This window comes from Mus musculus, chromosome 11 (genome assembly GCF_000001635.26).
Source record: "Mus musculus strain C57BL/6J chromosome 11, GRCm38.p6 C57BL/6J".
Classification (NCBI taxonomy): Eukaryota; Metazoa; Chordata; class Mammalia; order Rodentia; family Muridae; genus Mus; species Mus musculus.
The window spans coordinates 83,113,024-83,135,557 of NC_000077.6; the positions used below are offsets into that span (position 1 = coordinate 83,113,024).

The 22,534-nt window shown below is 43.1% G+C and overlaps 1 protein-coding gene and 2 long non-coding RNA genes across 4 annotated transcripts; 2 read left to right on the plus strand and 1 right to left on the minus strand.

The window, feature by feature from the left end:
- Positions 1 to 1,703: 1,703 nt before the first annotated feature.
- Positions 1,704 to 7,551, minus strand: Gm51911. Its single transcript, XR_003949745.1, has 3 exons — positions 5,326 to 7,551; positions 4,316 to 4,418; positions 1,704 to 3,780 (listed from the first exon to the last, which is right to left on the minus strand). It is a non-coding gene; the product is annotated as a predicted gene, 51911 (long non-coding RNA).
- Positions 3,797 to 9,647, plus strand: Slfn1 (schlafen 1). Its single transcript, NM_011407.2, has 2 exons — positions 3,797 to 4,039; positions 7,998 to 9,647. The coding sequence occupies exon 2, from the start codon at positions 8,037 to 8,039 to the stop codon at positions 9,048 to 9,050; it is 1,014 nt and encodes a 337-aa protein (NP_035537.1). The 5' UTR covers positions 3,797 to 4,039; positions 7,998 to 8,036; the 3' UTR covers positions 9,051 to 9,647.
- A 490-nt stretch (positions 9,648 to 10,137) lies between these two features.
- On the plus strand, positions 10,138 to 11,476 carry Gm38922. 2 transcript variants are annotated; one of them, XR_003949746.1, is made up of 3 exons: positions 10,138 to 10,451; positions 10,576 to 10,650; positions 10,793 to 11,476. It is a non-coding gene; the product is annotated as a predicted gene, 38922 (long non-coding RNA). The 2 variants fall into 2 exon arrangements; XR_880075.1 differs by having other exon boundaries at positions 10,138 to 10,650.
- The last annotated feature ends 11,058 nt before the right edge of the window (positions 11,477 to 22,534 follow it).

Below are 22,534 nucleotides of genomic sequence, written 5' to 3' on the forward strand. Positions count from 1 at the left end.
TATTTCTTAGTATGCAGCCTTTACATACTGGTCTATGAGGTGGGGGCACATTCTAGACTGATTCTAATTTTATTATATCTATGGGAAAACATCTCAAATCATCTCCTATATACTTCCTAAAATCATTTTAAATAAATCAGAAATTTAATAAAGTCATTAATTCATCTAAATAGCATTAAAATATGAAAGTACGTCTTCATAGTGATCTACAGGAAATTTGCCCAATAGGGTGGGCTGATGATACCCAGGAATCATTAGGCTACACAATAGTGGCAGAAAAGGCTTATCAGCAGCAAGAAGCAATCCTGGAAGAAGTCTCTGGGGTCCATTCCTCACAGAGCACACTCATCACAGCTGTGTAAAATGGTGGGCCATCCTCTGAAAACTCACTTGCTTGCCATAACCTACATGGCTGTATCATTCACCCATCATGTTCATATATTGAACCCTCAGTATGGAAATGGGTCCACTGCAGAAGTGAGCAAGGTTCAACCAAGCCAGAGAGTAAAACATCACATGGACCAGTGTCCATATCAGATGGCATGTTGAGCCTGTTGCTTCCTATGTCCCTATCTGCAAAGGTTCATGGGAGCTCACAGTGACTGACAGTCAAGTCAAGTGATCTTTGAATGACCCTTGCTTTGCTTGAGTCTTGGTCTTGGACTCCCTGTGTGAGAACCGTGGGAATTTCTGTTAAGCCTTGCTGTCTATGGTATCTACCTACTGTACCACAAGAACAATAGAGTTAGAGTACTATGATTAGTCTTCCAAAAAAAGCCTCCTGACACTTTTCTATGTCAACTAAGATGCAGGAGTAGCTCAGTGATAGAAGGCATGTTAGCATGTGCTAGCCCCTATTTAGCCTCTAGAACTAATAAATAAATAAAATCTCTGAAGGTTTTCATTTATTAAATGCATTTATTTATGTGTGTTTGTTTGTTTGTGTGTGATTTGTGTATATGTGTGTGACTTTCTTCAAGACATGGTCTAGAATTTCCTTCAGTGTGTTCCAGATTGTTGGTTTGTATTGAGGGACTGTTTAAGATTTGCCTGTTAAGAAAAATCAGGCTTCATAAAAATGCTCTGCAATAGTGTTGAAAACTTCTTGTAGGTAAAAACAAACAAGCAAACAAGCAAACAAAAAACCAAAACACTACCTTCGTTGCATCTGGGAAAAGATGATTATTCTACATGTAAGCCTCACTTGGCTACTTGTAGTACAAAGCCTTAGAGTAGATATGTTGCTAACTCTCAGTAAAATCACACTGTGATGTTTGGACGGTGGCCTGCTGCCTCAGTATCATCCTGACAATGAGAAGAACCAGATCACTTAGCTAAAATGAGCCTCCTAGGGCTTATGGAAGATGCCAATGATAGCCACAAGGAACAGAGTTCTGAGTATCCTGTCATGAGTCTTCATGAGCGGTACCATTCAGGTGGCTACTCAGGGCACCCATACAAGATGCAAGATGGGAATGGAATGCTGATGACTTAGCCTGGAACATTCTGGTCAGTGCCCTTCCTCAGGATTTCCAGAGCCAAAGTATGCTGCTCTACCTGGCGGTGCAGGGCTGGCTTCCCTCCATGGTCTCCTAGATGTTTCAACCCAAGTTTAAGGTTTATATATGAATACTCCTCTATGCTGGCCCATTTGTGCAATAATGTTCACGATTTCACTCTGGTGACTTCTAGGAGGTCACTTGGTTTTCCTTCTAACCTTCAGACCTGTATCACTCTCCAGTAAGGAATACTCCCTGTGGTGATGTTATTCAAGGGCCTCACAGGATTCTCCAGTCTGGCCCTGGATACTCAGATCTTGAACTTATAAGATCAAGCACCACACCTTAATCTGCATAACTGGAATGCTGCCTATGGAGCTAGATGCTGCTGCTGCTACTGTCAAGATGCCCGATGTCCACAGAGATGTCTGATGACCTCAGTGGCTCAGCAGGTTCCCAACAAGCCTTTAGTGGCATGAAAGAGCATAATCATCATAACCAACTCATTTTGGGTGTACAATCACCCCCAAAGTTTGCCAGTCAATCACCCACTCCCCCTCCTCTCAAGGATCTCCGGGATAGCGCTGTTGTCTTCTCTGACCAATGCTTTCTAAGATGAAGAGGTGATCCTTCTGGCATCTGATACACAGCTCCTGCTGTTGAGTAGACAGAACTGGAGGATCTGGAATATTCATGTTTGCTTGTGTTTAAATTGTTTTTAGCCAACACATAAAATAGTGTACTGGTTACAGCTTCCCACACAATGCCATTGTACTGACAGTCACCTCCCCTTTTTCCTCCCCTCTTCTTCCTCTTCTCTTCTGATGGTTACCTTACTCATCCCACAGTCGCCCTCTGGTGTCCATGAATATACGTGTATATACAGATCTGGATTTTGCAAATTAGAGAAACATGCAATATTTGTCATTTGTGGCTACTCCAGCTTCTCTCATTTCTTTTTCCTCCTCCCTTTAGATACCTTCTTCAAGCAACAGTGTGAAATTCCATAGAGGTGAGATGCTAGGCATATTTGCATTTCCAGGTCATTTTCTTCAGCACAGTGAGTGTTTCCTCTTCACTTCTGTTTTCATTCCTGGAAAGGACATGATTTCACTTTTCTTTACATCTGAATGGCATTTCACTATGCATGTATGAGTATGCATATACCACATAAGTAAAGCATTCATACCAGTATATATTTTGCAACATCTGAGATTCTACTGAAACTTCAAGGATTCTAGAAAATGAGAAATTCTGATGAGTCAAGTGTTGTAAGGTCCAAAACTTGCAATGATGTCCAATAGGTGTGCAAGGGCACTGGATACAAGTTTGTGTTGGCAGATCAAGTTTAGGTTCGAGGTCTTAGGCACCATTTCCTTCTGAGGTCCCAGAAGCTCAGGAACATAAGAGTGGCGGGAAAGTCCAGAAGATAACAGAATGAATGTGGCATTGTCCTAACAACAGTATGTCACAAAAGATCCAAACCCAACTGCAACAAATTAACATTCATACTTATAGGTGTTAAGGTGGGGTAGGAAGTAGGGCATCTTGTTACTGATCCATTTCCCTTGAACTGGGGTGTCTTGAGTAAGGGTGCTGGAGTCACCCCCAGTCTCCACACCTGCCTGAGGCTGATGGTGGAGAGGCACCCACAGCTGGGTTTCTGAGGGACCTCTGCTGCTCCCTTGCCTCCTCGCTCCTATCACTTTTCCCAGGCTTGTCCTTTCTGCTCACTCCCTTCATTTTCTCTCCTCTCAACTCTACAGCCTTGTCTTTCTTCTCATAGCTGGCTTTTTGGATCTAAAATGCACTGAGCCAGGGAAACTTATATTACCAAAATTATCAAAAGAGAGGGCACAAAGAAAGAGCTGGTGAGTCTTGTCCGCTTGGGTTGCCCTTGGAACCTCCCATAGAAACCCATCTTCCCAAAGAGTTAGGAGATGCAGCTTGCACCTTGTGAGCCAGCATCCTACTCTGCCTCCCCTGGCTCAGCTTCCCTCTCCAATCATCTTCCTCCCTGGAGAGGCTTCAACAGGTGCTCATGCTGTGCCTAGTGTCACCTGCTCTTCTGAGGGTCAGGACAGCAGCAGCCGCAGCTTTGCCCTGGGGATTTGAGTGACGCTGTAAAGGTTAAGTTCAAAAGTCTAGAAGCCTTGTTCTTCAGTTCTGACAGGTGGAGTGGCAATCACAGAGGGGATGAAAGAGCTGAAGGAGATGTCTCACACTTCCTGGAGTGACATCAACCAATGAAACCGGGGTTCTCCAAAACTGAAATCGGGACCTAGAGAGGATGAAACAGTGCAATCCACTAAGGTCGGTCAAGACAAAAGCCGAGAGCAACCACAGGCACTGTAGCTCATCCCTCAAATCCAAGTGCTGAGAAGGACTTCTGGAGACAGCCACCACTCCCACTGCTGTGGGTGTCTCAAGCTTTTGCCTTACTTCCTCTGGCCCGCAAGTGTCCACAGCACAGCTAGCTCACAGCTAGCTCGCAGTTGACTTCAAGCAGCTGAGGGAACGTGCTCAGTAGAGCAGCTTAGGTAAGTGAGCCATCCTCCATGGCCGCCGCCTCTGTCGCAACCTCTCTGTCCCAGTGCCTACCAAGAATGCATTCTGCGGGCTGTGGGATGATGTGGGGCTGCCAGTACAACCCAGAGCTCTAAGGACAACCCTGGCTGCTTTGGTGCTTCTCTAGGAACTCTGGCTCCTTGGGACCTTCATAGCCTCCATCACTGGCTGAGGAGGACTTAGATACTAGGGGAGTGTGGGATGAGAGAAAAATCCCTCCCTCGGTCTGCGTAGATTGGGCTACTTACAGATCCAGATAGAAGGTTCTGAAATAATCCAAGAGGGTGTATGAAGTAGGAGTTACTGAGGCAAGCCCCTCTGAAGGTGCTCCATCTTCTTGAAGACATGACCCTGTGGAAAGGTATGGGGAAATTGCCCTTAAACAATGAAGAACTCCACTCTGGAACTAAGTAGATCTAAGAACCTCAGACCCTGGAGGTTTTTCCCTAGAAAACAAGAGCATTGCTCTCCCAAGCAAGAGGCAAAGCAGCATCCTAGCTGGAAATGCTCTACAGCTGTTTCTCAAGAGCTTTTCCCACTCTTGTGTCCTCATTCCGTGCCTTCCTACCAATTGGCATTGCTTACAGAAGTAGGGTTGCCTGCCTGATTGTCATCTGTTTTCCACCAAAGATAAAAACAGCAATTTTTTTTATTTCAGTGCTCAGAATTTTCTCCAGTGAACACTATAAAGAATTTTGAAAGAAACTACTAATATTTAAAACCAACTCATTGCTTCTGGGATATCAGGGAGTTTCGTGTAGGTATTAAAATTTGGTGAGCCTCAGAGTCCAGCTTAGTTGTTAAAGACCATTTTCTGGATAGATGCCCCCAGGGAGCATTTGAATCATAGAAATGTTTTTTGTAGTCACAGGTGTTGTATTGAGATAGACCAGGTCCCAGGCTATCCCACAGACTCTCTATAAATGATTCCACTGCAGTTCTCCTGAGTTCCAAATTTGCCAGTGAATATGCATCCTCCATCAGCACATTAATGTGAGATGTGGATCCTGTTGTTGTTGGGGAGTGAACCAGGGGTGCTGTCTTGGGACAGGACCTGATTAAGGTAGCGCTGGATGGGAAGGGCAGGGAGGGAATAAGTAGCAGAGACTGCTTTCAGCGCATAGAAGAGGGTGGGGCTGCACGTTCCATCTGGGCAGAAATGAAAGTGCTTTTCATGTAAACTTACTAGAGTTTCAGTTTTGTTTTTGTCTGGCTTTCATGTCTCCTCCCTACTTATACCCCCTACCTCCATACCTACCCAGCAAGGAGACTGTAGCAGAAAGATCTTGCCCAGAATATCTTCCAGGTTGTTTTCCAACTCAACTCTGCAAGAGCTGAGATGACAGGTTTGCACCACCTCCTTGGCTCCCTGCTTCCTTTTGCAGTGATGGTGAACATGTCTCCAGGCAATCCATCAGCAAAAATGGTCTCAACTCTGGAGCAGCCCTCCCATGGAAGAAGGAGGAGCCAAGCAACACTAACTAGCTATAATAAGGAAAAGAAATATAGGCAAGACATAAATAGATCACTCTGTCTCTCTTTTGTCTCTCTATGTGTTTTGTGTCTCTGTCTTCCTGTGTCTCTTTGTCTCTGTCCTTCTCTGTCTCTGTCTCTCTCTTTCTCTGTCTGTCTCTCTCTGTCTCTGTCTCTCTGTCTTTGTCTCTGTCTCGCTGTCTCTCTGCCTCCCCACCCCCACCCTGCTTTCTTTTCACCAAGTCTACTGAACTGTAAAGTTACGCACAAGTGCAAGTGATTGTCTTGGGCTAGCTTCACTGGCGTTCCCCTGCCCAAATCAGGTCTTCTGCCTCAGCCTCGCTTCTGGAATGTCTTGTGATCAGGTTCAAATGCTTTCTCCCTGGGTCCTCTTTGAATGAAGATCTCTCAAGAAGGCAGCTTTGTCCTTGCTCTGCTCTGAGTTTCTAGGTAGCCCTGAGGAATGCTGGGTCTATTGCTGTCTGTTCCTGGGTTGCAGTCATGGTGTCCTCTCCTTATGGCACTAGACAGAAGCCTGTAGGCTTGCCCATGATAAATCTGGTGGGGAAGAGTCTGATGTCATCCTCCAGAGAAGAATTTGCTTGTTCATTTCCAAATTCTTAGGTGTTTCATCTCCTCTGTATGACCGAGTAATTCTGATTTTAGAAGCTAGCTCTCCAAGCATAGAGCTGTTTATGCTTAGATGGTTTTAGCTGTTTTACATACTACAGGCAGGAGGTCAGTACAACCTTCTGTTTTAGCCTAAGTCTTCATTTCCAGAAATTCCAACCCTTTCATCCCATGATTTTGCTCCTTCGGGGGTTCCATTTCAAGTTTTGTGGAGTCTGGCTCCATTCTGTCTACCTGTCCTGGCCTCCCATGTGCCTTCCCCCCATTCCTGCAGATCTTTATAGATTCCTGAAACATACTGTATCTGGGACTGCCATGAGGGAACTCTTGGACTTACTGAAAATCTGATGTGATTAGCATACTCAAGCCCCAGTCATTCTGAGGCATGTTAGTAAGACATTTACAGTAATAATTTGAAAGCTGCATGGGTGACTCTCTCGGTAACACAGTAATACTACATACGGGATTATCCATCAGGTAAAAGTCTTTTTTTAAGCACACTGTTGTTTTAATAAAAACTGATTGTGAATGATATGTGATCCCAAGGAAAAGCAAGACCAGGGATCTGTTTCCAGCACCCACCTGCAGGCTGATATCCAGTCCCAGGGAATCTGATGCTCTCTTCTGGCCTCTGTGACCACCATGCTCACATGGTGACAGACATGCATGTAGGCAAAACACCCATATGCCTAAAATAAAAATAAGAAAGATTCTAAGCAAACAGCAACAAGAAGAAGTAGTTGGCAAATGTCAAATCATGTCAGGTCGCAGTCTGTAGTGAAATGTATTCTGATATTTCTTAAAAGGATAGTACCAAGGTTGAGAGACACAGAGCCTGACGCTGTCTGCCTCATGACCTTCAGCCTGATGTAACAATTTGCCACAATCTTGGTGGGTTATGAAGAACAGATATTTGTTTCTCTCACTGTAGGTATAGAGGTGCAAATCAAGATGGTTTGGAATCTAGGGACAATCCTCTTCTCTTTGAAGACCACTAACATCTCCCTGAGGTGTGATGTAGCACAGAATGAGCTTAGCTGTCTGGAGGTCCTTTGTCCAGACCCTGGGGCCAGTTAGATGACATTGTCTTAGTGACTTAGAAACCTCCTAGCGTCCTCATCACCACCAGAGTAAAGAACTATATGACCTTTGAATAGAAACAAGCATTGGGTCACAATGCTTCTGCTTCATATGTAAGGACCTACCTCACTGTAAGGATGTGGGTGTCAAATAAGAATAGAGGACCACAGCCTGGTCCATCTTCTTCAAGGCTAATGGCCAAAGTGTGTGAATGAATTTATTCCCAGAAAAAAAGGAAGATCATTGACCTACTTTGTTTTTGTATGTTCCTAGATCCCCAATGGGCAATTTTGCCAGAGGTTTCCCCATAAAAGTAGACAACTGGTAGATGAACATCTAAAATTATTAAAAGAAAAATAAAAAGTAATAAATAAAATAATATTTTTTTTCTTCCAAGCAAACAAAACCCCAAAACATAGGCAAGTGGCTCTTGTGCTTTATTGTAAGAAAAGCAACGGAATCTGAGTTCCATAACATTGACTATTAGGAAGGAGGTAAAACACTCACTGATCCAATAATGCTGAAATGCAGAACAATCAAAACAAATATAGCAAAACACCGAGAGAAGTCACTACAAATACAAGCTACCACTGTCTAAATGTCCATTCCTGGTTAGCCATTTCCTTGGCCTTCACACTCACCAGTCCCAGGGAACACACCCAGCAAGCACATTTTGCTGTTAGCGTCTCAGTACAGAATTTGTCCTCTCCTCTTCAGCCCAACACTAATGTCTCTGTCTAATTATAGGTGAGGATTTCAGCTCGGGAGCAGCAAGACTGCTGGAAAATGAACATCACCGATGAAGGGACCCCTGTGCTGATTCTAAATGCAGGAGGGATCACACTTGGGACAGAAAGTAGGAAAACCATGGAGAATCATGACAGGGTAGAAGAGAACAGGAACATTACAAAAGCTCTGTGTGCTCTGATTAATTCTGGAGAGGGAAAGGTCAAGGCTCACATTAAAAATCCAGACTACATTTTGTCTAAACATGGAATAGGAGAAGATTTGGAAACCTCTTTCAAGAACATTTTGCCATCTAGGCCCCTAGACTTTAAGCAATATCAATCCTACTTTTTCATCTGTGTAGAAAAATCACAGAGTCCAGATGTCTCTGTTGGGAAGCCTGCCACCATTGCAACCAATTTGTACATGAGAAATGGGGCATCATCAGTTGAAATGAACTTGGATGCTGCTCAGAAGTTCTTAGACAATATCAAGGTTGCAGGAGGAAGGTCGCCTTCAGCAAGGCCTTCAGATAGGCCAGGCGATGATACGCAAGAGGAAGGCCACATTCAGGAGTTGGCTGCTGCTTTTTTTAAACAGTCAAAACTTACAAAGAAGGAAAATTTCTTATTTAGTGAATCCAAAAATGTTGAATATAAATCCTTTGAAACAAAAAAGTTGCTACAACGAGTTAAAGAGATTCTCCCTCGAACTGTTTCTGCCTTTGCCAACACTGACGGGGGATATTTGTTTATTGGTTTAGATGAAAAAAAACAGGAAATAGTTGGTTTTGAAGCAAAGAATTGCCAGCCTAAGTGCTTAGAGAGTGAAATAGAAAAGTGCATCCAACAGCTGCCTGTCACTCACTTCTGTGAGGAGAGGGAGAAGATCAAGTACAAGTGCAAATTCATCGAAGTCCACGATTCCGGAGTTGTGTGTAAATATGTGTGTGCGCTCAGAGTGGAGAGGTTCTGCTGCGCAGTGTTTGCTGCAGAGCCCGAGTCCTGGCACATGAAAGATGGTGGTGTTAAAAGGTTTACCATAGAGGAATGGATCAAGCTCCTCATGTCTTAGCTAGTCAGGTTCAGGAAGGAGAGCTGGCAATTGGAATACGTTTAGCTGGGGATGTTGGAAGGGTTTTTCTTTTGGATTTGAGACAAGATCAATAGTCTTGATTATTCAGCTACTGATCTGGATTGCATCTGTAACCTACCTGGGAGCCCAGATCCCTCTCTCGCTGGTGTTACCTCAACTCCCAGTACTCACTTGTAAAAAACCCACCCCCAACCCCAACATCTCCCCAGTTGAGCTCTGTTTCTGGAGCTGGCATGTCTTCTAGAAATCCTCGATTCAGTTTCACTCCTACCCCTTCCCCATGCTCCTTTCTCCCTAACCTTCTCTCCTCTCAGTCACCTTATTAGATAATACGCGCCCTGATGGTTTATGATGTGGAAAGTGCTGTACTGCTATCTCAGGCTTTGCAAGAAGAAGCTCTGAGATGAGGCCAGACCAGCACCTGCACACCGAGTCTGCAGAGTTCCCAGCAGCTGCTTCTGTCGCCCCCCAAGCTCACTGCTGCTTCATGAGCCCCCTCCAACCTCTTGCTTTTCGTAACATTTTCAATAAATAGATTGGTAAGCAAATAAAAGCCTCAACAATGTGCACACTGTATACAGTCTTTTGTGTAGGAATCTGTTGATAGATTGGGAGCCGGTTTAGACTTGAGAAAGCTTTGATTTTGAAAGACAAACATCATATGGAAAAACATGGAACTGCTAACTTCCAACACCAGGTTCTAATGCCAACTTGGCCAGATTCCAAGGTCCATGTCAGGCTCTGCACCTCTCTAAGCCCCTGGCCATCAGAATGAGTGGCAGGTGCCTCAGGTTGACAGAAGTGTTGTGGTGTATGTTGAGTAGAAGGAATACATTCATTGTATTTTACATCAACCAAATTGATTACCCTTTGATGCTAAAATGTTTTCTCTAAAATCCAATGTTCGCTCAAATGACTTCCATGGCAGGAAATGTTCACAGGAATTCATTCTCTGCACTAAGAGATTTAAAAACATAATTGTCGCTGAAAGTTCTGTAGGATAGCAACTACAGAAAGATGTTTTTTTTTTTTTAAAAAAAAAGAAAATAGAAAGCCACAGAAGAAAGTCCATTCTTGTTCCACCCTGCTCCAACAAGACAAACCCCAGATTTTTTTAAACTGTATTTGCCTTCCTATCCGGGTATATTTTGACTAAGTTGTAACCATAGATAGACTCTACTTGGTGCTTATCTGGATGGTGGTTCACAGCCCCCTCCCACTCAGCAGTCTCTCACTAGCAGGCAAGCATCTTCAGGTCACAACTTTGGCAGAGCCGGTCCTCCAATGCCTTTGAGCAGGGAGGGAGCGGGCAGTGCTGTGCATCCTCTGTGTCTGGCTGGCTTCCTGCAACTGGATCTCAGGCTGTGGTAGAGGGAGAAGGTAAGGGTTGAACAGTTCACACGGGCCTTAAAACCCAGGAGAAATGGGGCAGGGTCTCCAACACTCCAGGGGACTTGGTCCCAGAGCAACATAAGAGAGGCATCCTTCTTTCATTTTCCCACAGGTCACTGTGAGAAGATGGCACTGATGGCAGTTGTGCCTGCCTTCCCCCTCCAAGGAGTGCCAGTGCAGTCGCCAGGTACAGAAACCAGGAGGGTCTGGAAGCAGGTTACTAGTGGGCAGCAGAATATGCCACCCAGTGCATGCCACTCTGGCATTATTTGAGTTAAACTGAAAAGCGTCAGATGCAGCAGAGTCAATATCACTCTTTGTCTTCCTAGAAAGAAGAGGGGAAACCTCCCACATGCTACAGGCCCTCCCTGCAACAAGGGATAACGCTTCCCTGGGAATCACAGTCAAGAGAGTTCTGTAGAAACGGCCTTTCTCATTTAGATTTCCTCTCTCTGCCTCTTCTCCCTATGCCTCTTCCTACCTATTCTCCCTTCTCTTGTCTTTCTTCTCCTCCTCTTATTCTCTCTTTCTCTCCTGCTTTCCCTTCTGTCCTGTTCTTCCTTCCAGATAAATCAGGATCCTGCATATGAAGTAAAATCATGCATGTTTCTCCTTCCAGTTCTGGCTTATTTGACTCAACACGATGGTCTCTAGTGGCAGCCACTCTGCTGCCAAAGATACATTGTTTCATCTTCATGTCATCATGGTTATGCCAACCCACACTGTGAACATGTGTCACCACATCCTTGCAGTTGTCATTTTATAATTTTAAAAATAATTTTGATGTATTCTTTGATATTTCATACATATACACAAACTATCCTGAGCATATCAAACTCTAACTGCAATGTGCCCTTCTCTACCTGCATGTCATCTCTTTATTCCCCCACTGTCAAACAAATACTTTATATAAGAGAAATTCCCTTTAAATATGTATATACATGTTACCACGTAATACTGTTAATCAAACCCATGTTTATTTGTTTAAATAAGATTAAATAAGTTGCCAAATATTTTTTTTGAGAGAGAGGGTTTCTCTGTGTAGCCCTGGTTATCCTGAAACTCACTCTGTAGACCAGGCTGGCCTCGAACTCAGAAATCCATCTGCCTCTGCCTCCCAAGTGCTGGGATTAGAGGTGTCCACCACCGCTGCCTGGCTGCCTAGATCTTTTAAATCAAACCTAACTATGGTATAATGATTCCATGGGTTCCTTGGACAACAAGAAGCTCAGTGTTCAGCATGTGTTCGAGTCTCTAGATCAAGGAGAGCTTTACTAAGTCGTAAGCACTTGTGTGACGGTGCAGAGGTCTAAGTCCCGAAAACAAACTCATTCAGAAGATCTGCTGCTCAAATAGTGTTTTTTTTTTCAAAACCCGATGCAGGTGTATGATAAAAATCACTGAACTGGCAATCCAGAATTGCATTGTTATCAACATATACAACTGGATACAGTCTCTCGTATACCTGATGTAGGACAGTGCATGCTTCCCCCATTCAAATATACATTTACTTCTACATGGTCATATGTTATGACTGCTACATCTCCCTCCTGAGGAAGGCTGTTTGCCAACATCCTTTTTCATCTTCGTTGTTGCTTCATCATTTCTCATCACCAGGCTATGCATGTTGTGGCCAAGAGGAATCTGGCTCAAGTTAACTTCCTGAGTTGCAACACCTAAACCCCAGATTCAAGTTCAGAGGTTCAGTCCATTATCATCAAGGCAGAAACATGGCAACATCCAGGCAGGCATGGTGCAGGAGGAGCTAAGAGCTCCACATCTTCATCTGAAGGCTGCTAGCAGAATCTCATGTTCTCTCTTTAAAACCAGGGCCACCCATCAGTATTTAAGCATGGACAAGCTACCAGGAACCACATCTCAGGACAGAAATGACTACCCTCCTGCTGGATAGTTTTATGCTAACCTGACACAAGCCAAAGTCCTCTGGGAGAAGGAACCTCAATTAAGAAGTTGTCTCCATATGATCAGGCTGTAGGGTCTCCTGTGAAACATTTTCTTAATGATTTGGGGAGAGGGCTCTGCCCCATTGTGGGGACCATCTCTGGACTGACGGTCCTGGTTTCCATTAGAAAACAGGCTGAGCAAACCATGGAGAGCAAGCCAGGAAGCCTTCAACACACTTCAATGGCCTCTGCATCAGCTCCTGCCTCCAGGTTCCCATCCTGTTTGAGCTTCTTTCCTGGCTTCCTTTGATAATAAACAGTGATATGGAGGTGTAAGCCAAATAAACCTATTCCTCCCCAAATTGCTTTGGCCATGGGGTTTCATCACAGCAATAGCAACCCTAACTAAGACACCGCCCTTCCTTCAGCCATCAGTTGCCAATAGTTTCTCTAGGATGGAGCCTCATCATTTCCTCTTCTTGTTAGTCTCTTGTATTTCTCTCTCTCTCTCTCTCTCTCTCTCTCTCTCTCTCTCTCTCTCTCTCTCTCTCTCTGTGTGTGTGTGTGTGTGTGTGTGATGCTAAGCACACATTTTACCACTATTTACAGCTTCATCTCTCAAATAATTTGTATCTTTGTTTCTACACAGTTTAACTTTATGTCTACCTTTGCCAATCTTGCTTCACACTCTTTTGTAAATGTTTCATTTCCTCCTTGTTCAGCTTCACCATTTTCCAATGGAATCTGCAAGAAATTTGTCCAAGTCTTTCTGCTCTGGGTAGGGATGGAGCTTAGAGGTAGATGATTTACCAAGTATGTGTGAAATCTGGTGTCTCAGGTCTCTCACATATGAGCTGTATATTTGCATGTATGTCATGAAGGTAGAAAGAGGGTAATTAGGGGAGGGGACAGATCTAAGGGAGCATAACGGGCCACAATTCAATATGTGAAAACTGCAAGAGCACTCCTTTATTTTTGGCATTAACTAAAGAGCATTAACAATCAAAAAAGTAAAATAAAGCCAGCCAGGCATGGTGGCACAGGCTTAGGGTGCCAACACTTGGGGGTGGGCATGTCCTTGTTGGTGACACAGCCAATTCAAGCACAGCCATGGACACCTGAGACCCTGTCTCACAACCAAAGAAACCAGTGAATAGAGTTTAGGGTTCACACAAACATTTTTTGCCCCATTGCTCTGCAAGGAAGTTAGTGTTTCTCTGACAGTGTCTCAGTCTGAAGCCAGAGCTCGTGAACCTCACATCGTCTGTAAAATGATGAGCATTGCCTAACAGGAAATCGCCCTTGCTCGTGGAAGGGCGGAGACAGAGGAGTTGGGAGGGTTGTGCTTTCCTTCCCGAGGAAATGGAAACTCTCAAAGGTGAGGAAACATAAATGAAACTAAGGCTCCACCTTATTCCTGAACTTGTGGTACCACAAAAGCACAGAATGGAGCTGTGTCTTTCTCAAACCTTCGAGCCTTTTCAGTCAGAGTCTGGCTCCTGAAGAAATCAGGCCCTCTGGAGCAATCTCCTCTTTCAATACTCCAACACTGTAGGATTGTTTTGTTAAATCCCTAGGCAAATTGTTTGCTCAAATTCTTTTGGCAAAGGGAAACAGATTCATATAGAATTATAAATATTTTGGATGGCAGGAGTTGGTGAATGTATGTAACTTGGCCATAGCAGGCACTGGAGCATACACGTTTATTTTCTGACAGGGGCAGCCCCCTACCTGTAGCCTGACAGTGAGATTCTCAGCTACACTTTCATTAACAGCCATGTGAGGCAAGGTGGGGTTTGGGTACTGCTCCCCAGATGAAATGATTGTCACCATAGAGAACTCAGTGAGCTGGGCATTTCAGCCCCTGTCCATTCAAACCCATGGTCCCTGTGGGCAGTGGAAGTGAGAAAGAAGATAAAAAATTTAGTGTCAGAGAAACAATAAATCCCACAGAAGAGTCTCTATCCACAGAGGAGCCTGATGAGAACGTTTACCAAGTGGACCCCAATGGTGAAAGTAAGCTACACCCCTAGACAGCAGGAATCAGTTTCAGAGATCCAACGACCCTATTCCCCTTTCACCATCAGCTCCCCTCCCTCCCTTTTTTCTTTTCTTTATGATAAGAAAGAGGGAGGTGTGTTGGCATTAGGAACTGGCAGTTCACCTCTGAATCCAGTGATGAGGGCGAGGCCACCCATAGGTGACAGGGACTCCGCCCCCCGCATCTGTTGCCATGGCAATTGTCACATATTCCCAGAATCCACCTGCTTTGTCTCCTACCTTTACCTGCTAGTGGTTATGTCATAGCCCAAGTAAAAGTCTGACCCATCCTAACCTCTTCCCCTTTCACTCTTCATCTTCATTTCCCCCTTTTGTCCTCCCCCCCCCATAAACCTCTCCCATGGAACTGTACTGGTCTGGTGTGATCTGTCTGGACAAGCCTCGGTTCTAACACAACAGACCCAACCAGGAACAACACCATGTTCTATGGTTGTAATATGAACCTCAAAAACCAACCCCTGGCTCTGCATAGCCAGGGATTCATTCATGGCCCCCAGCCACAGCTTTAACTAAGATCTAACCATGACTCCAGGTGGCAGGGATGGCCCCTTACAAAAGGCTACTCCTTTCCGCCCTCCTGTCTCTAATTCCATTTATCTTCTTTCTTTCTCATTGGACAATCACATACTTGAACATTGTGGTGGCTTGTGTTGCAGGCTGGTCTCGTGGGTGGCAAGCTCTGGGTGACATGCTCCATTCCTGCTGCCTGGTGTGGTAGAAACATGTGTCTATGTGTTCGTGCTGTGCACTGAAAGGCAGGTCTGAGGGTGGCATGGGTATCTGTAGGTGTCTGTCTGTCTTTCTTCCTCCTCCTGGGCTGTGCTACCAGTTTCAATTTGATTTTAGTTTAGTTTAATGACTCCTAGGCATGTGACACCTTTAGCCACCAAGCCAGACATCAAGCTAAGATGAACAATGCACTGCCATCTATCTGCTCTGCCCCAACTGAGATAAGAACACCAACAAGGCTTGAATGCCCATTTCCAGCTATGTGGAATGTGATACCAACTTCTGACCTCTCCAGACACCATACACACAAGTGACACAGAAACATGTGTACAAGGAAAACACTCAAACACATGAAATAACATAGATGAATCTAAATATATTTTAACCTTGTACAGCAAGGCTTGATGATTCTATATTGCAGTAGGAGTGCAATAGGTGTTAGTAAAACGAAGGGCTTACTAACTGGCTATGTAAGGTGCTCCAGTCAGCCTTAGCTACATCCAAGACCTTGACTTATTTATTTGTTTGTTTGTTATCAGATAGTTTCTTTATTTACATTTCAAGTGTTATCCCCTTTTCTAGTTTCCACTCTGAAAATCCCCTCTCCCCTCTCCAACACACCCACTCCTGCTTCCTGGTCCTGGCATTCCCCTATAATGGGGCATAGAATCTTCACAAGACTAAGGGCCTCTCTCCCATTGATGGCTGACTAGGCCATCCTCTGCTACATATGCAGCTAGAGCCCTGAGTCCTACTATGTGTTTTCTTTGGTTGGTGGTTTAGTCCCAGGGAGCTCTTGGGGTACTGGTTAGTTCATATTGTTGGTCCTCCTATAAGGCTACAAACCCCTTCAACTCCTTGGGTACTTTTTCTAGGGCTAATATCCAATATATATATATATATATATATAAAGATGTTGGACTCCAGAAAACCAAATAACCCATTATGCCGCAGACCCTCTGGATCCCTGTGTCTGCGTAGGAAAGAGTCTCTAGAGTAGATGGGCAAGATTAGGATGTAGTGACAATCAGCCAATCACACAAGAGAGGTGTTGAATCTGAATGTAATTTTACAGTCGAGCCTCAGACTTTTTATAATACAGAGTAAATTGCAAATCATAACAGAATAAGGCACATTGAATTTTTCCAGGTGCAAAAGGAGTGACTTCAAACGGAACCAGATAAATGTTTAACACTAGAGATAGCACAGATGCAAAGGGAGTGACTACAAAGGGAATTTGTAGGGACCAGATAAATGTTTACCTTAGAGATTAGCACTTTCTGCCAGGCAAGAGTTTTACACTTAGAGTTAATAGCCCCAGGTGTTAACTCTTGATATGCCTCAAGACTAATGTAGTGTCACTGACCCCAAAATTATCTAGGCCTTGTTAATTCATATCTATAGCTGGAGACTGTCCATTTTCAGTATAGTATACTAATTTGCTCTTGGTATGGAATGTAGTCTGTAATATGAATTTCTATCTCAGTGAGAATATTAGACTCTATTTTCAGACACTGAATTAATGGCTAGTGCTTAATTAGTTACTGAATGGGTTAAGCTCCTTGCTGCTATCTGTAATCTAAGAACACTGGGAAAAGGCTTTAGCTATGTTGGAACACAATCTTAAAAGGCATTTACTATAAGGTAATGCTTAATAGAGTGCACGTGAATCTATACACTAGACTAATGTGGTGGAAATTTGATTATTATGGGTTAGGGAAAAAACGCCATAACTCTGGGAGGAAAATTTCCATGGAACTCTTATCCTCGTGGAACAGCTTCTAGGCTTTTCACCTGTCAAAACTGATCCATACTGGAGAGCTGGTTTCTGCCAGATATCCAGGAGAGTCCTAGAAATTCATTTCTCATGAGCAGCCTTTTGGCATTTCTGCCTCACAAGCTGACTCCACCAGAGTGCCCTGGCACCATTAAAAATGGGGTACAGAGATAAACAAAGAATTCTCAACTGAGGAATACCGAGTGGCTGAGAAGCACCTAAAAATGTTCAATATCCTTAATCATCAAGGAAATGCAAATGAAAACAACCCTGAGATTCTACCTCACACCAGTCAGAATGGCTTAGATCAAAAACTCAGGTGACAGCAGATGCTGGCGTGGATGTGGAGAAAGAGGAACACTCCTCCATTGCTGGTAGGATTTCAAGCTGGTACAACCACTCTGGAAATCAGTCTGGTGGTTCCTCAGAAAATTGGACATAGTACTACTGGAAGATCCAGCAATTCCTCTCCTGGGCATATAGCCAAAAGATGCTCCAACTTGTAATAAGGACACATACTCCACAATGTTCATAGTAGCCTTTTAAAAATAATATCCAGAAGCTGGAAAGAACCCAGATGTCCCTCAACAGAGGAATGGATACAGAAAATGTGATACATTCACGCAATGGAGTACTATGAGGCTATTAAAAACAATGAATTTATGAAATTCTTAGGCAAATGGATGGATCTGGAAGATATCATCCTGAGTGAGGTAACCCAATCACAAAAGAACACACATGATATTCACTCACTGATAAGTGGATATTAGTACAGAAACTCAGAATATCCAAGATACAATTTGCAAAACACATGAAACTCAAGAAGAAGGAAGACCAAAGTGTGAATACTTTGGTCCTTCTTAGAAGGGGGAACAAAATACCTATGGAAGGAGTTACAGAGACAAAGTTCAGAGCAGAGACTGAAGGAATGACCATCCAGATACTGCCCTACCTGGGGATCCATCCCATAAACAACCACCAAACCCAGACACTATTGCAGATGTCAACAAGAGCTTTCTGACAGGAGCCTGATATAGCTGTCTCCTGAGAGGCTCTGACAGTGCCTGGCAAATACAGAAGTGGATGCTCACAGTCGTCCATTGGGCAGAGCACAGGGTCCCCAATGAAGGACCTAGAGAAAGTACCCAAGATCTTGTCTTAAACAAGTAAACAAGATACAAAAGTGTTTGCTGAAGGTGTCACTTGGATCCCTATTCATGAATGCAGCCCCACCAAAGACAATCAATGTCTATATATGTTTATAGCTTAGTTCTCTCTGAGTTATTGCTGACATTTCTGGTTACTAACAATACACCTGAGGGTGGAGTCTAGCATGGTAGGGGTGGAGTGGTATTGAGAGGGTCTCTAGTTATGAGGATTAGATTGTGGGGTGACTGGTCACAGAGAGTGGTGAATGCTGGTTTTTTTAAAAGATTTATTTAATATATGTACGTACACTGTAGCTGTCTTTGGACACTCTGGAAGAAGAATGTCAGATCTTGTTACAGATAGTTGTGAGCCACCATGTGGTTGCTGGGATTTGAACTCAGGACCTTTGGAAGAGCAGTCAGTGCTCTTAACCACTGAGCCATCTCTCCAGCCCCTGAATGCTGTTTTTTATTCAAACCAGGACCCCAGACTGTGGGATGAAGCATGCATATCGGGGTGGGTCTGCCCTTCCAGCTAAACTTTTGGGAAACTTTCTCCCTGACAAAACTAGGTATGTTTCTTAGAAAACTCTAAGTGTAATCAGGTTGACAATGAAGGTTAAGCATCACACAGTTTTAAGTCATTCTTGGATTGTCATGTCCTCCCTTTGATTTTGCTGTCTTGGGAGCCAGTGTTATGAACTGAATGTGTCTCCTTGACTTGTAGGGTCCCACCCTGACATTCAGACATCTAGGCACTGATATGTGATAGGCAGGACATAGGCTGATTACCTCTGGCCAGCACCTCCTCCGTACTGTTCAGGAGGCCAGAGCTGATGGCTTCTGGTAGTTAACTCCTGCTGATAGCAGTAGTGGATTAGGAAAAGGAAGTTTAATCACTTGGGCTCTTTACTCTTTAACTCAGGGTGCTCACACTGGCTTAGCAGAGGATCAGAGCTCATTAACTCTTTGTGAGTGAGAGAGAAAGAAAAGGATAAAGAGTAAGTCATTCATACACACATATACACACTCCACCGGACAAATCATCAGATTCATCAATTTCACAAATGCACATCCATGCTTATGTACATACACACACACACACACAAACATATATATATATATGTATGTGTATATATATATATGTATGTGTGTGTATATATATATATATATATATATATATATATATATATATATATGTCTCAGGCTGGCTCAGTCTGAGTCCCTCAACCTGCAGGAGAAATCCGGGTCCTGATATTCAGGTGGGCAAGGAGTCGGTGAGTGACAAACAGACATGAACACAAGAGAGAGTGTAGGATCTGAATGTAATTTCTCAAAGCGAGCATCAGACTTATATTACAGAAGAAAACAAGGAAATTAGGTGATGCATTAAGGTAATCAGATGCATAACGACTCTTTAAACAAAACATAGAAATGCATACATAAAAGTTAGCAGGAACCAGGCAGTGTAACATCTGAGACAAAGTCAGCCCTATCTAAGGTCAGCTTATTCTTAGAAGCCAGGTGTGAGGTCTTTATGCCCCAGGGGCAAGGGCTTTCATACCCAAGCCATAGTTCCAATTCTGATTTATTGTTTAACCCACCACCAACCAGCTCTTAGTAAATACCTAACTATGTTATTGCTCTGGGCTAGTGAAAATATGTGCTAGGGAGTTCTGCTCTTGCTAACTTTTTCATGAATAGTGCAATACACTAGTTCTTCCTTAAACCACAGCCCAGTCTTTTTCCTAAACCTTTGTAAATTCCTATATATGGGAGTGACTCAGCTGTATTCTAAATTGTTTGTGGGGGACCTCCATTACCAGAGGAGCCCACCAAACTTTCATCTATTAGGTAATGTAGTCTGCCATACATGAGTATAATAAGAATTCTAAACTTACTTTGCGAAGCCTGCTCTGAAATTTCTAACTCTATATAGTAGATAGTAATGCTTGATTTCTTTCACTATCTCTCTTTCAATACTGGACACAACTTGTCTGAACACGTAACATTCTTACTAAATTCCAAGCCCAGGATCAGTTCAAGGACTGCCTAGGACATCAGGACATCGGTAAAAGGCCAGGAAGCAAAGTTCAATCTAATTAGCTATTTGTTAAATCATTCCTTGGGGGTACATATACTGAAGGAAAGCACTCAAAACTCTCAGGGACAAATATGAAACACATCTGAGTTACGGGATACCAAAGAACTTCCAGGAGACCCATTTCCATGAAACTTTTTGCCTAAGGACTATGGCCAAGCTTTTGAGATTGTCACGCAGACTCCACTGGAGTAGGTGTGGCATATATACATAGTGACATATGTATATATGTATGTATGTATATATATATATATATATATATGTATATATATATATATATAGGTATGTGTGTGTGTATATATATATATATATATATATATACATATATACACACAAATACACAAACACGCAAGCATTTATGCATATTTGCACGTTTGGTAGATGGAGCAGAGTCCCAACAGCCACAATTTATTTTTTTCTCAGCCTTCTTTTATTTTTTTTTAAGATTTGTTTTTTTTTCTTTATGTAAATACAGTGTCCTTTTTGTTTGTTTGTTTGTTTGTTTTGGTTTCGGTTGTTTTGTTTTGTTTTGTTTTGAGACAGGGTTTCTCTGTGTAGCCCTGGCTGTCCTGGAACTCACTTTGTAGACCAGGCTGGCCTCGAACTCAGAAATCCACCTGCCTCTGCCTCCCAAGTACTGGGATTAAAGGCATGCACTGCCACCACCACCTGGCCTTTTCTCAGCCTTCTTATACCTTCTTAGACAAAAGGTCTTAATAAAGTTACCTCACAAACAAAATGTTACACAAGAGGGATTTACAGAAAGATGTCGATAGTAAGTTTAAAGCAGTGTTACATTCTTTAACCTCATTATAAGTTCAAAGCCACAGTTTCACGTGGCCTTGATTTATCATAGTGCAGCTCTGTGGCCTCATCCTTGGACCTGACCTACGGTAAATATTTTTCCTTGATCATAAATCTGTCCCAAGTCTATTTGTCTTCTTAGTGCAATTTATGAAAGCTCATTATATTTCTTAGTATGCAGCCTTTACTTACTAGTCTATGATGTGGGGGCACATTCTAGACTGATTCTAATTTTATTATATCTATGGGAAAACATCTCAAATCATCTCCTATATACTTTCTAAAATAATTTTAAATAAATCAGGAGTTTTATAAAGTCATTAATTCATCTAAATAGCATTATAATATGAAAGTATGTCTTCATACTGATCTACAGGAAATTTGGCCAATAGGGTGGGCTGATGATACCCAGGAATCATTAGGCTACACAATAGTGGCAGAAAAGGCTTATCAGCAGCAAGAAGCAATCCTGGAAGAAGTCTCTGGGGTCCATTCCTCACAGAGCACACTCATCACAGTTGTGTAAAATGGTGGGCCATCCTCTGAAAACTCACTTGCTTGCCATTACCTTTCCTACATGGCTGTGCCATTAACCCACCATGTTCATATATTGAAGCCTCAGTGTGCAAATGGGTCAACTGCAGAAGTAAGCAAGGTTCAACCAAGCCAGAGAGTAAAAGAACACATGGACCAGTGTCCATATCAGATGGCATGTTGAGCCTGTTGCTTCCTATGTCCCTATCTGCAAAGGTTCATGGGAGCTCACAGTGACTGACAGTCAAGTCAAGTGATCTTTGAATGACCCTTGCTTTGCTTGAGTCTTGGTCTTGGACTCCCTGTGTGAGAATTGTGGGAATTTCTGTTAAGCCTTGCTGTCTATGGTATCTACCTACTGTACCACAAGAACAATAGAATTAGAGTACTATGATTATTCTTCTAAAAAAATGTCCCCTGACACTTTGCTATGTCAACTAAGATGCAGGAGTAGCTCAGTGATAGAAGGCATGTTAGCATGTGCTAGCCCCTATTTAGCCTCTAGAAGTAAAAAATAAAAACTCTGAAGGTTTTCATTTATCAAATGCATTTATTTATGTGTGTGTGGGGGTGGGTGTTGGGGGGGATTATGTGTATATGTGTGTGACTTTCCTTCAAGACATGGTCTAGAATTTCCTTCAGTGTTTTCCATATTATTGGTTTGTATTAAGGGAGTATTTAAGATTTGCCTGTTAAGAAAAACAAGGCTACATAAAAATGGCCTGCAATAGTGTTGAAAACTTCTTGTAGGTAAAAACAAACAAACAAAAAACCAAAACACTACCTTCATTGCATCTGGGGAAAGATGATTATTCTACATGTAAGCCTCACTTGGCTACATTGTAGTACAAAGCCTTAGAGTAGATATGTTGCTAATTCTCAGTAAAATCACACTGTGATGTTTGGACAGTGGCCTGCTGCCTCAGTATCATCCTGACAATGAGAAGAACCAGATCACTTAGCTAAAATGAGCCTCCTAGGGCTTATGGAAGATGCCAATGATAGCCACAAGG

Excerpts from the sequence above, each read along its gene's own strand:
- Slfn1 (NM_011407.2), top strand. The coding sequence starts at position 8,037 with ATGAACATCACCGATGAAGGGACCCCTGTGCTGATTCTAAATGCAGGA.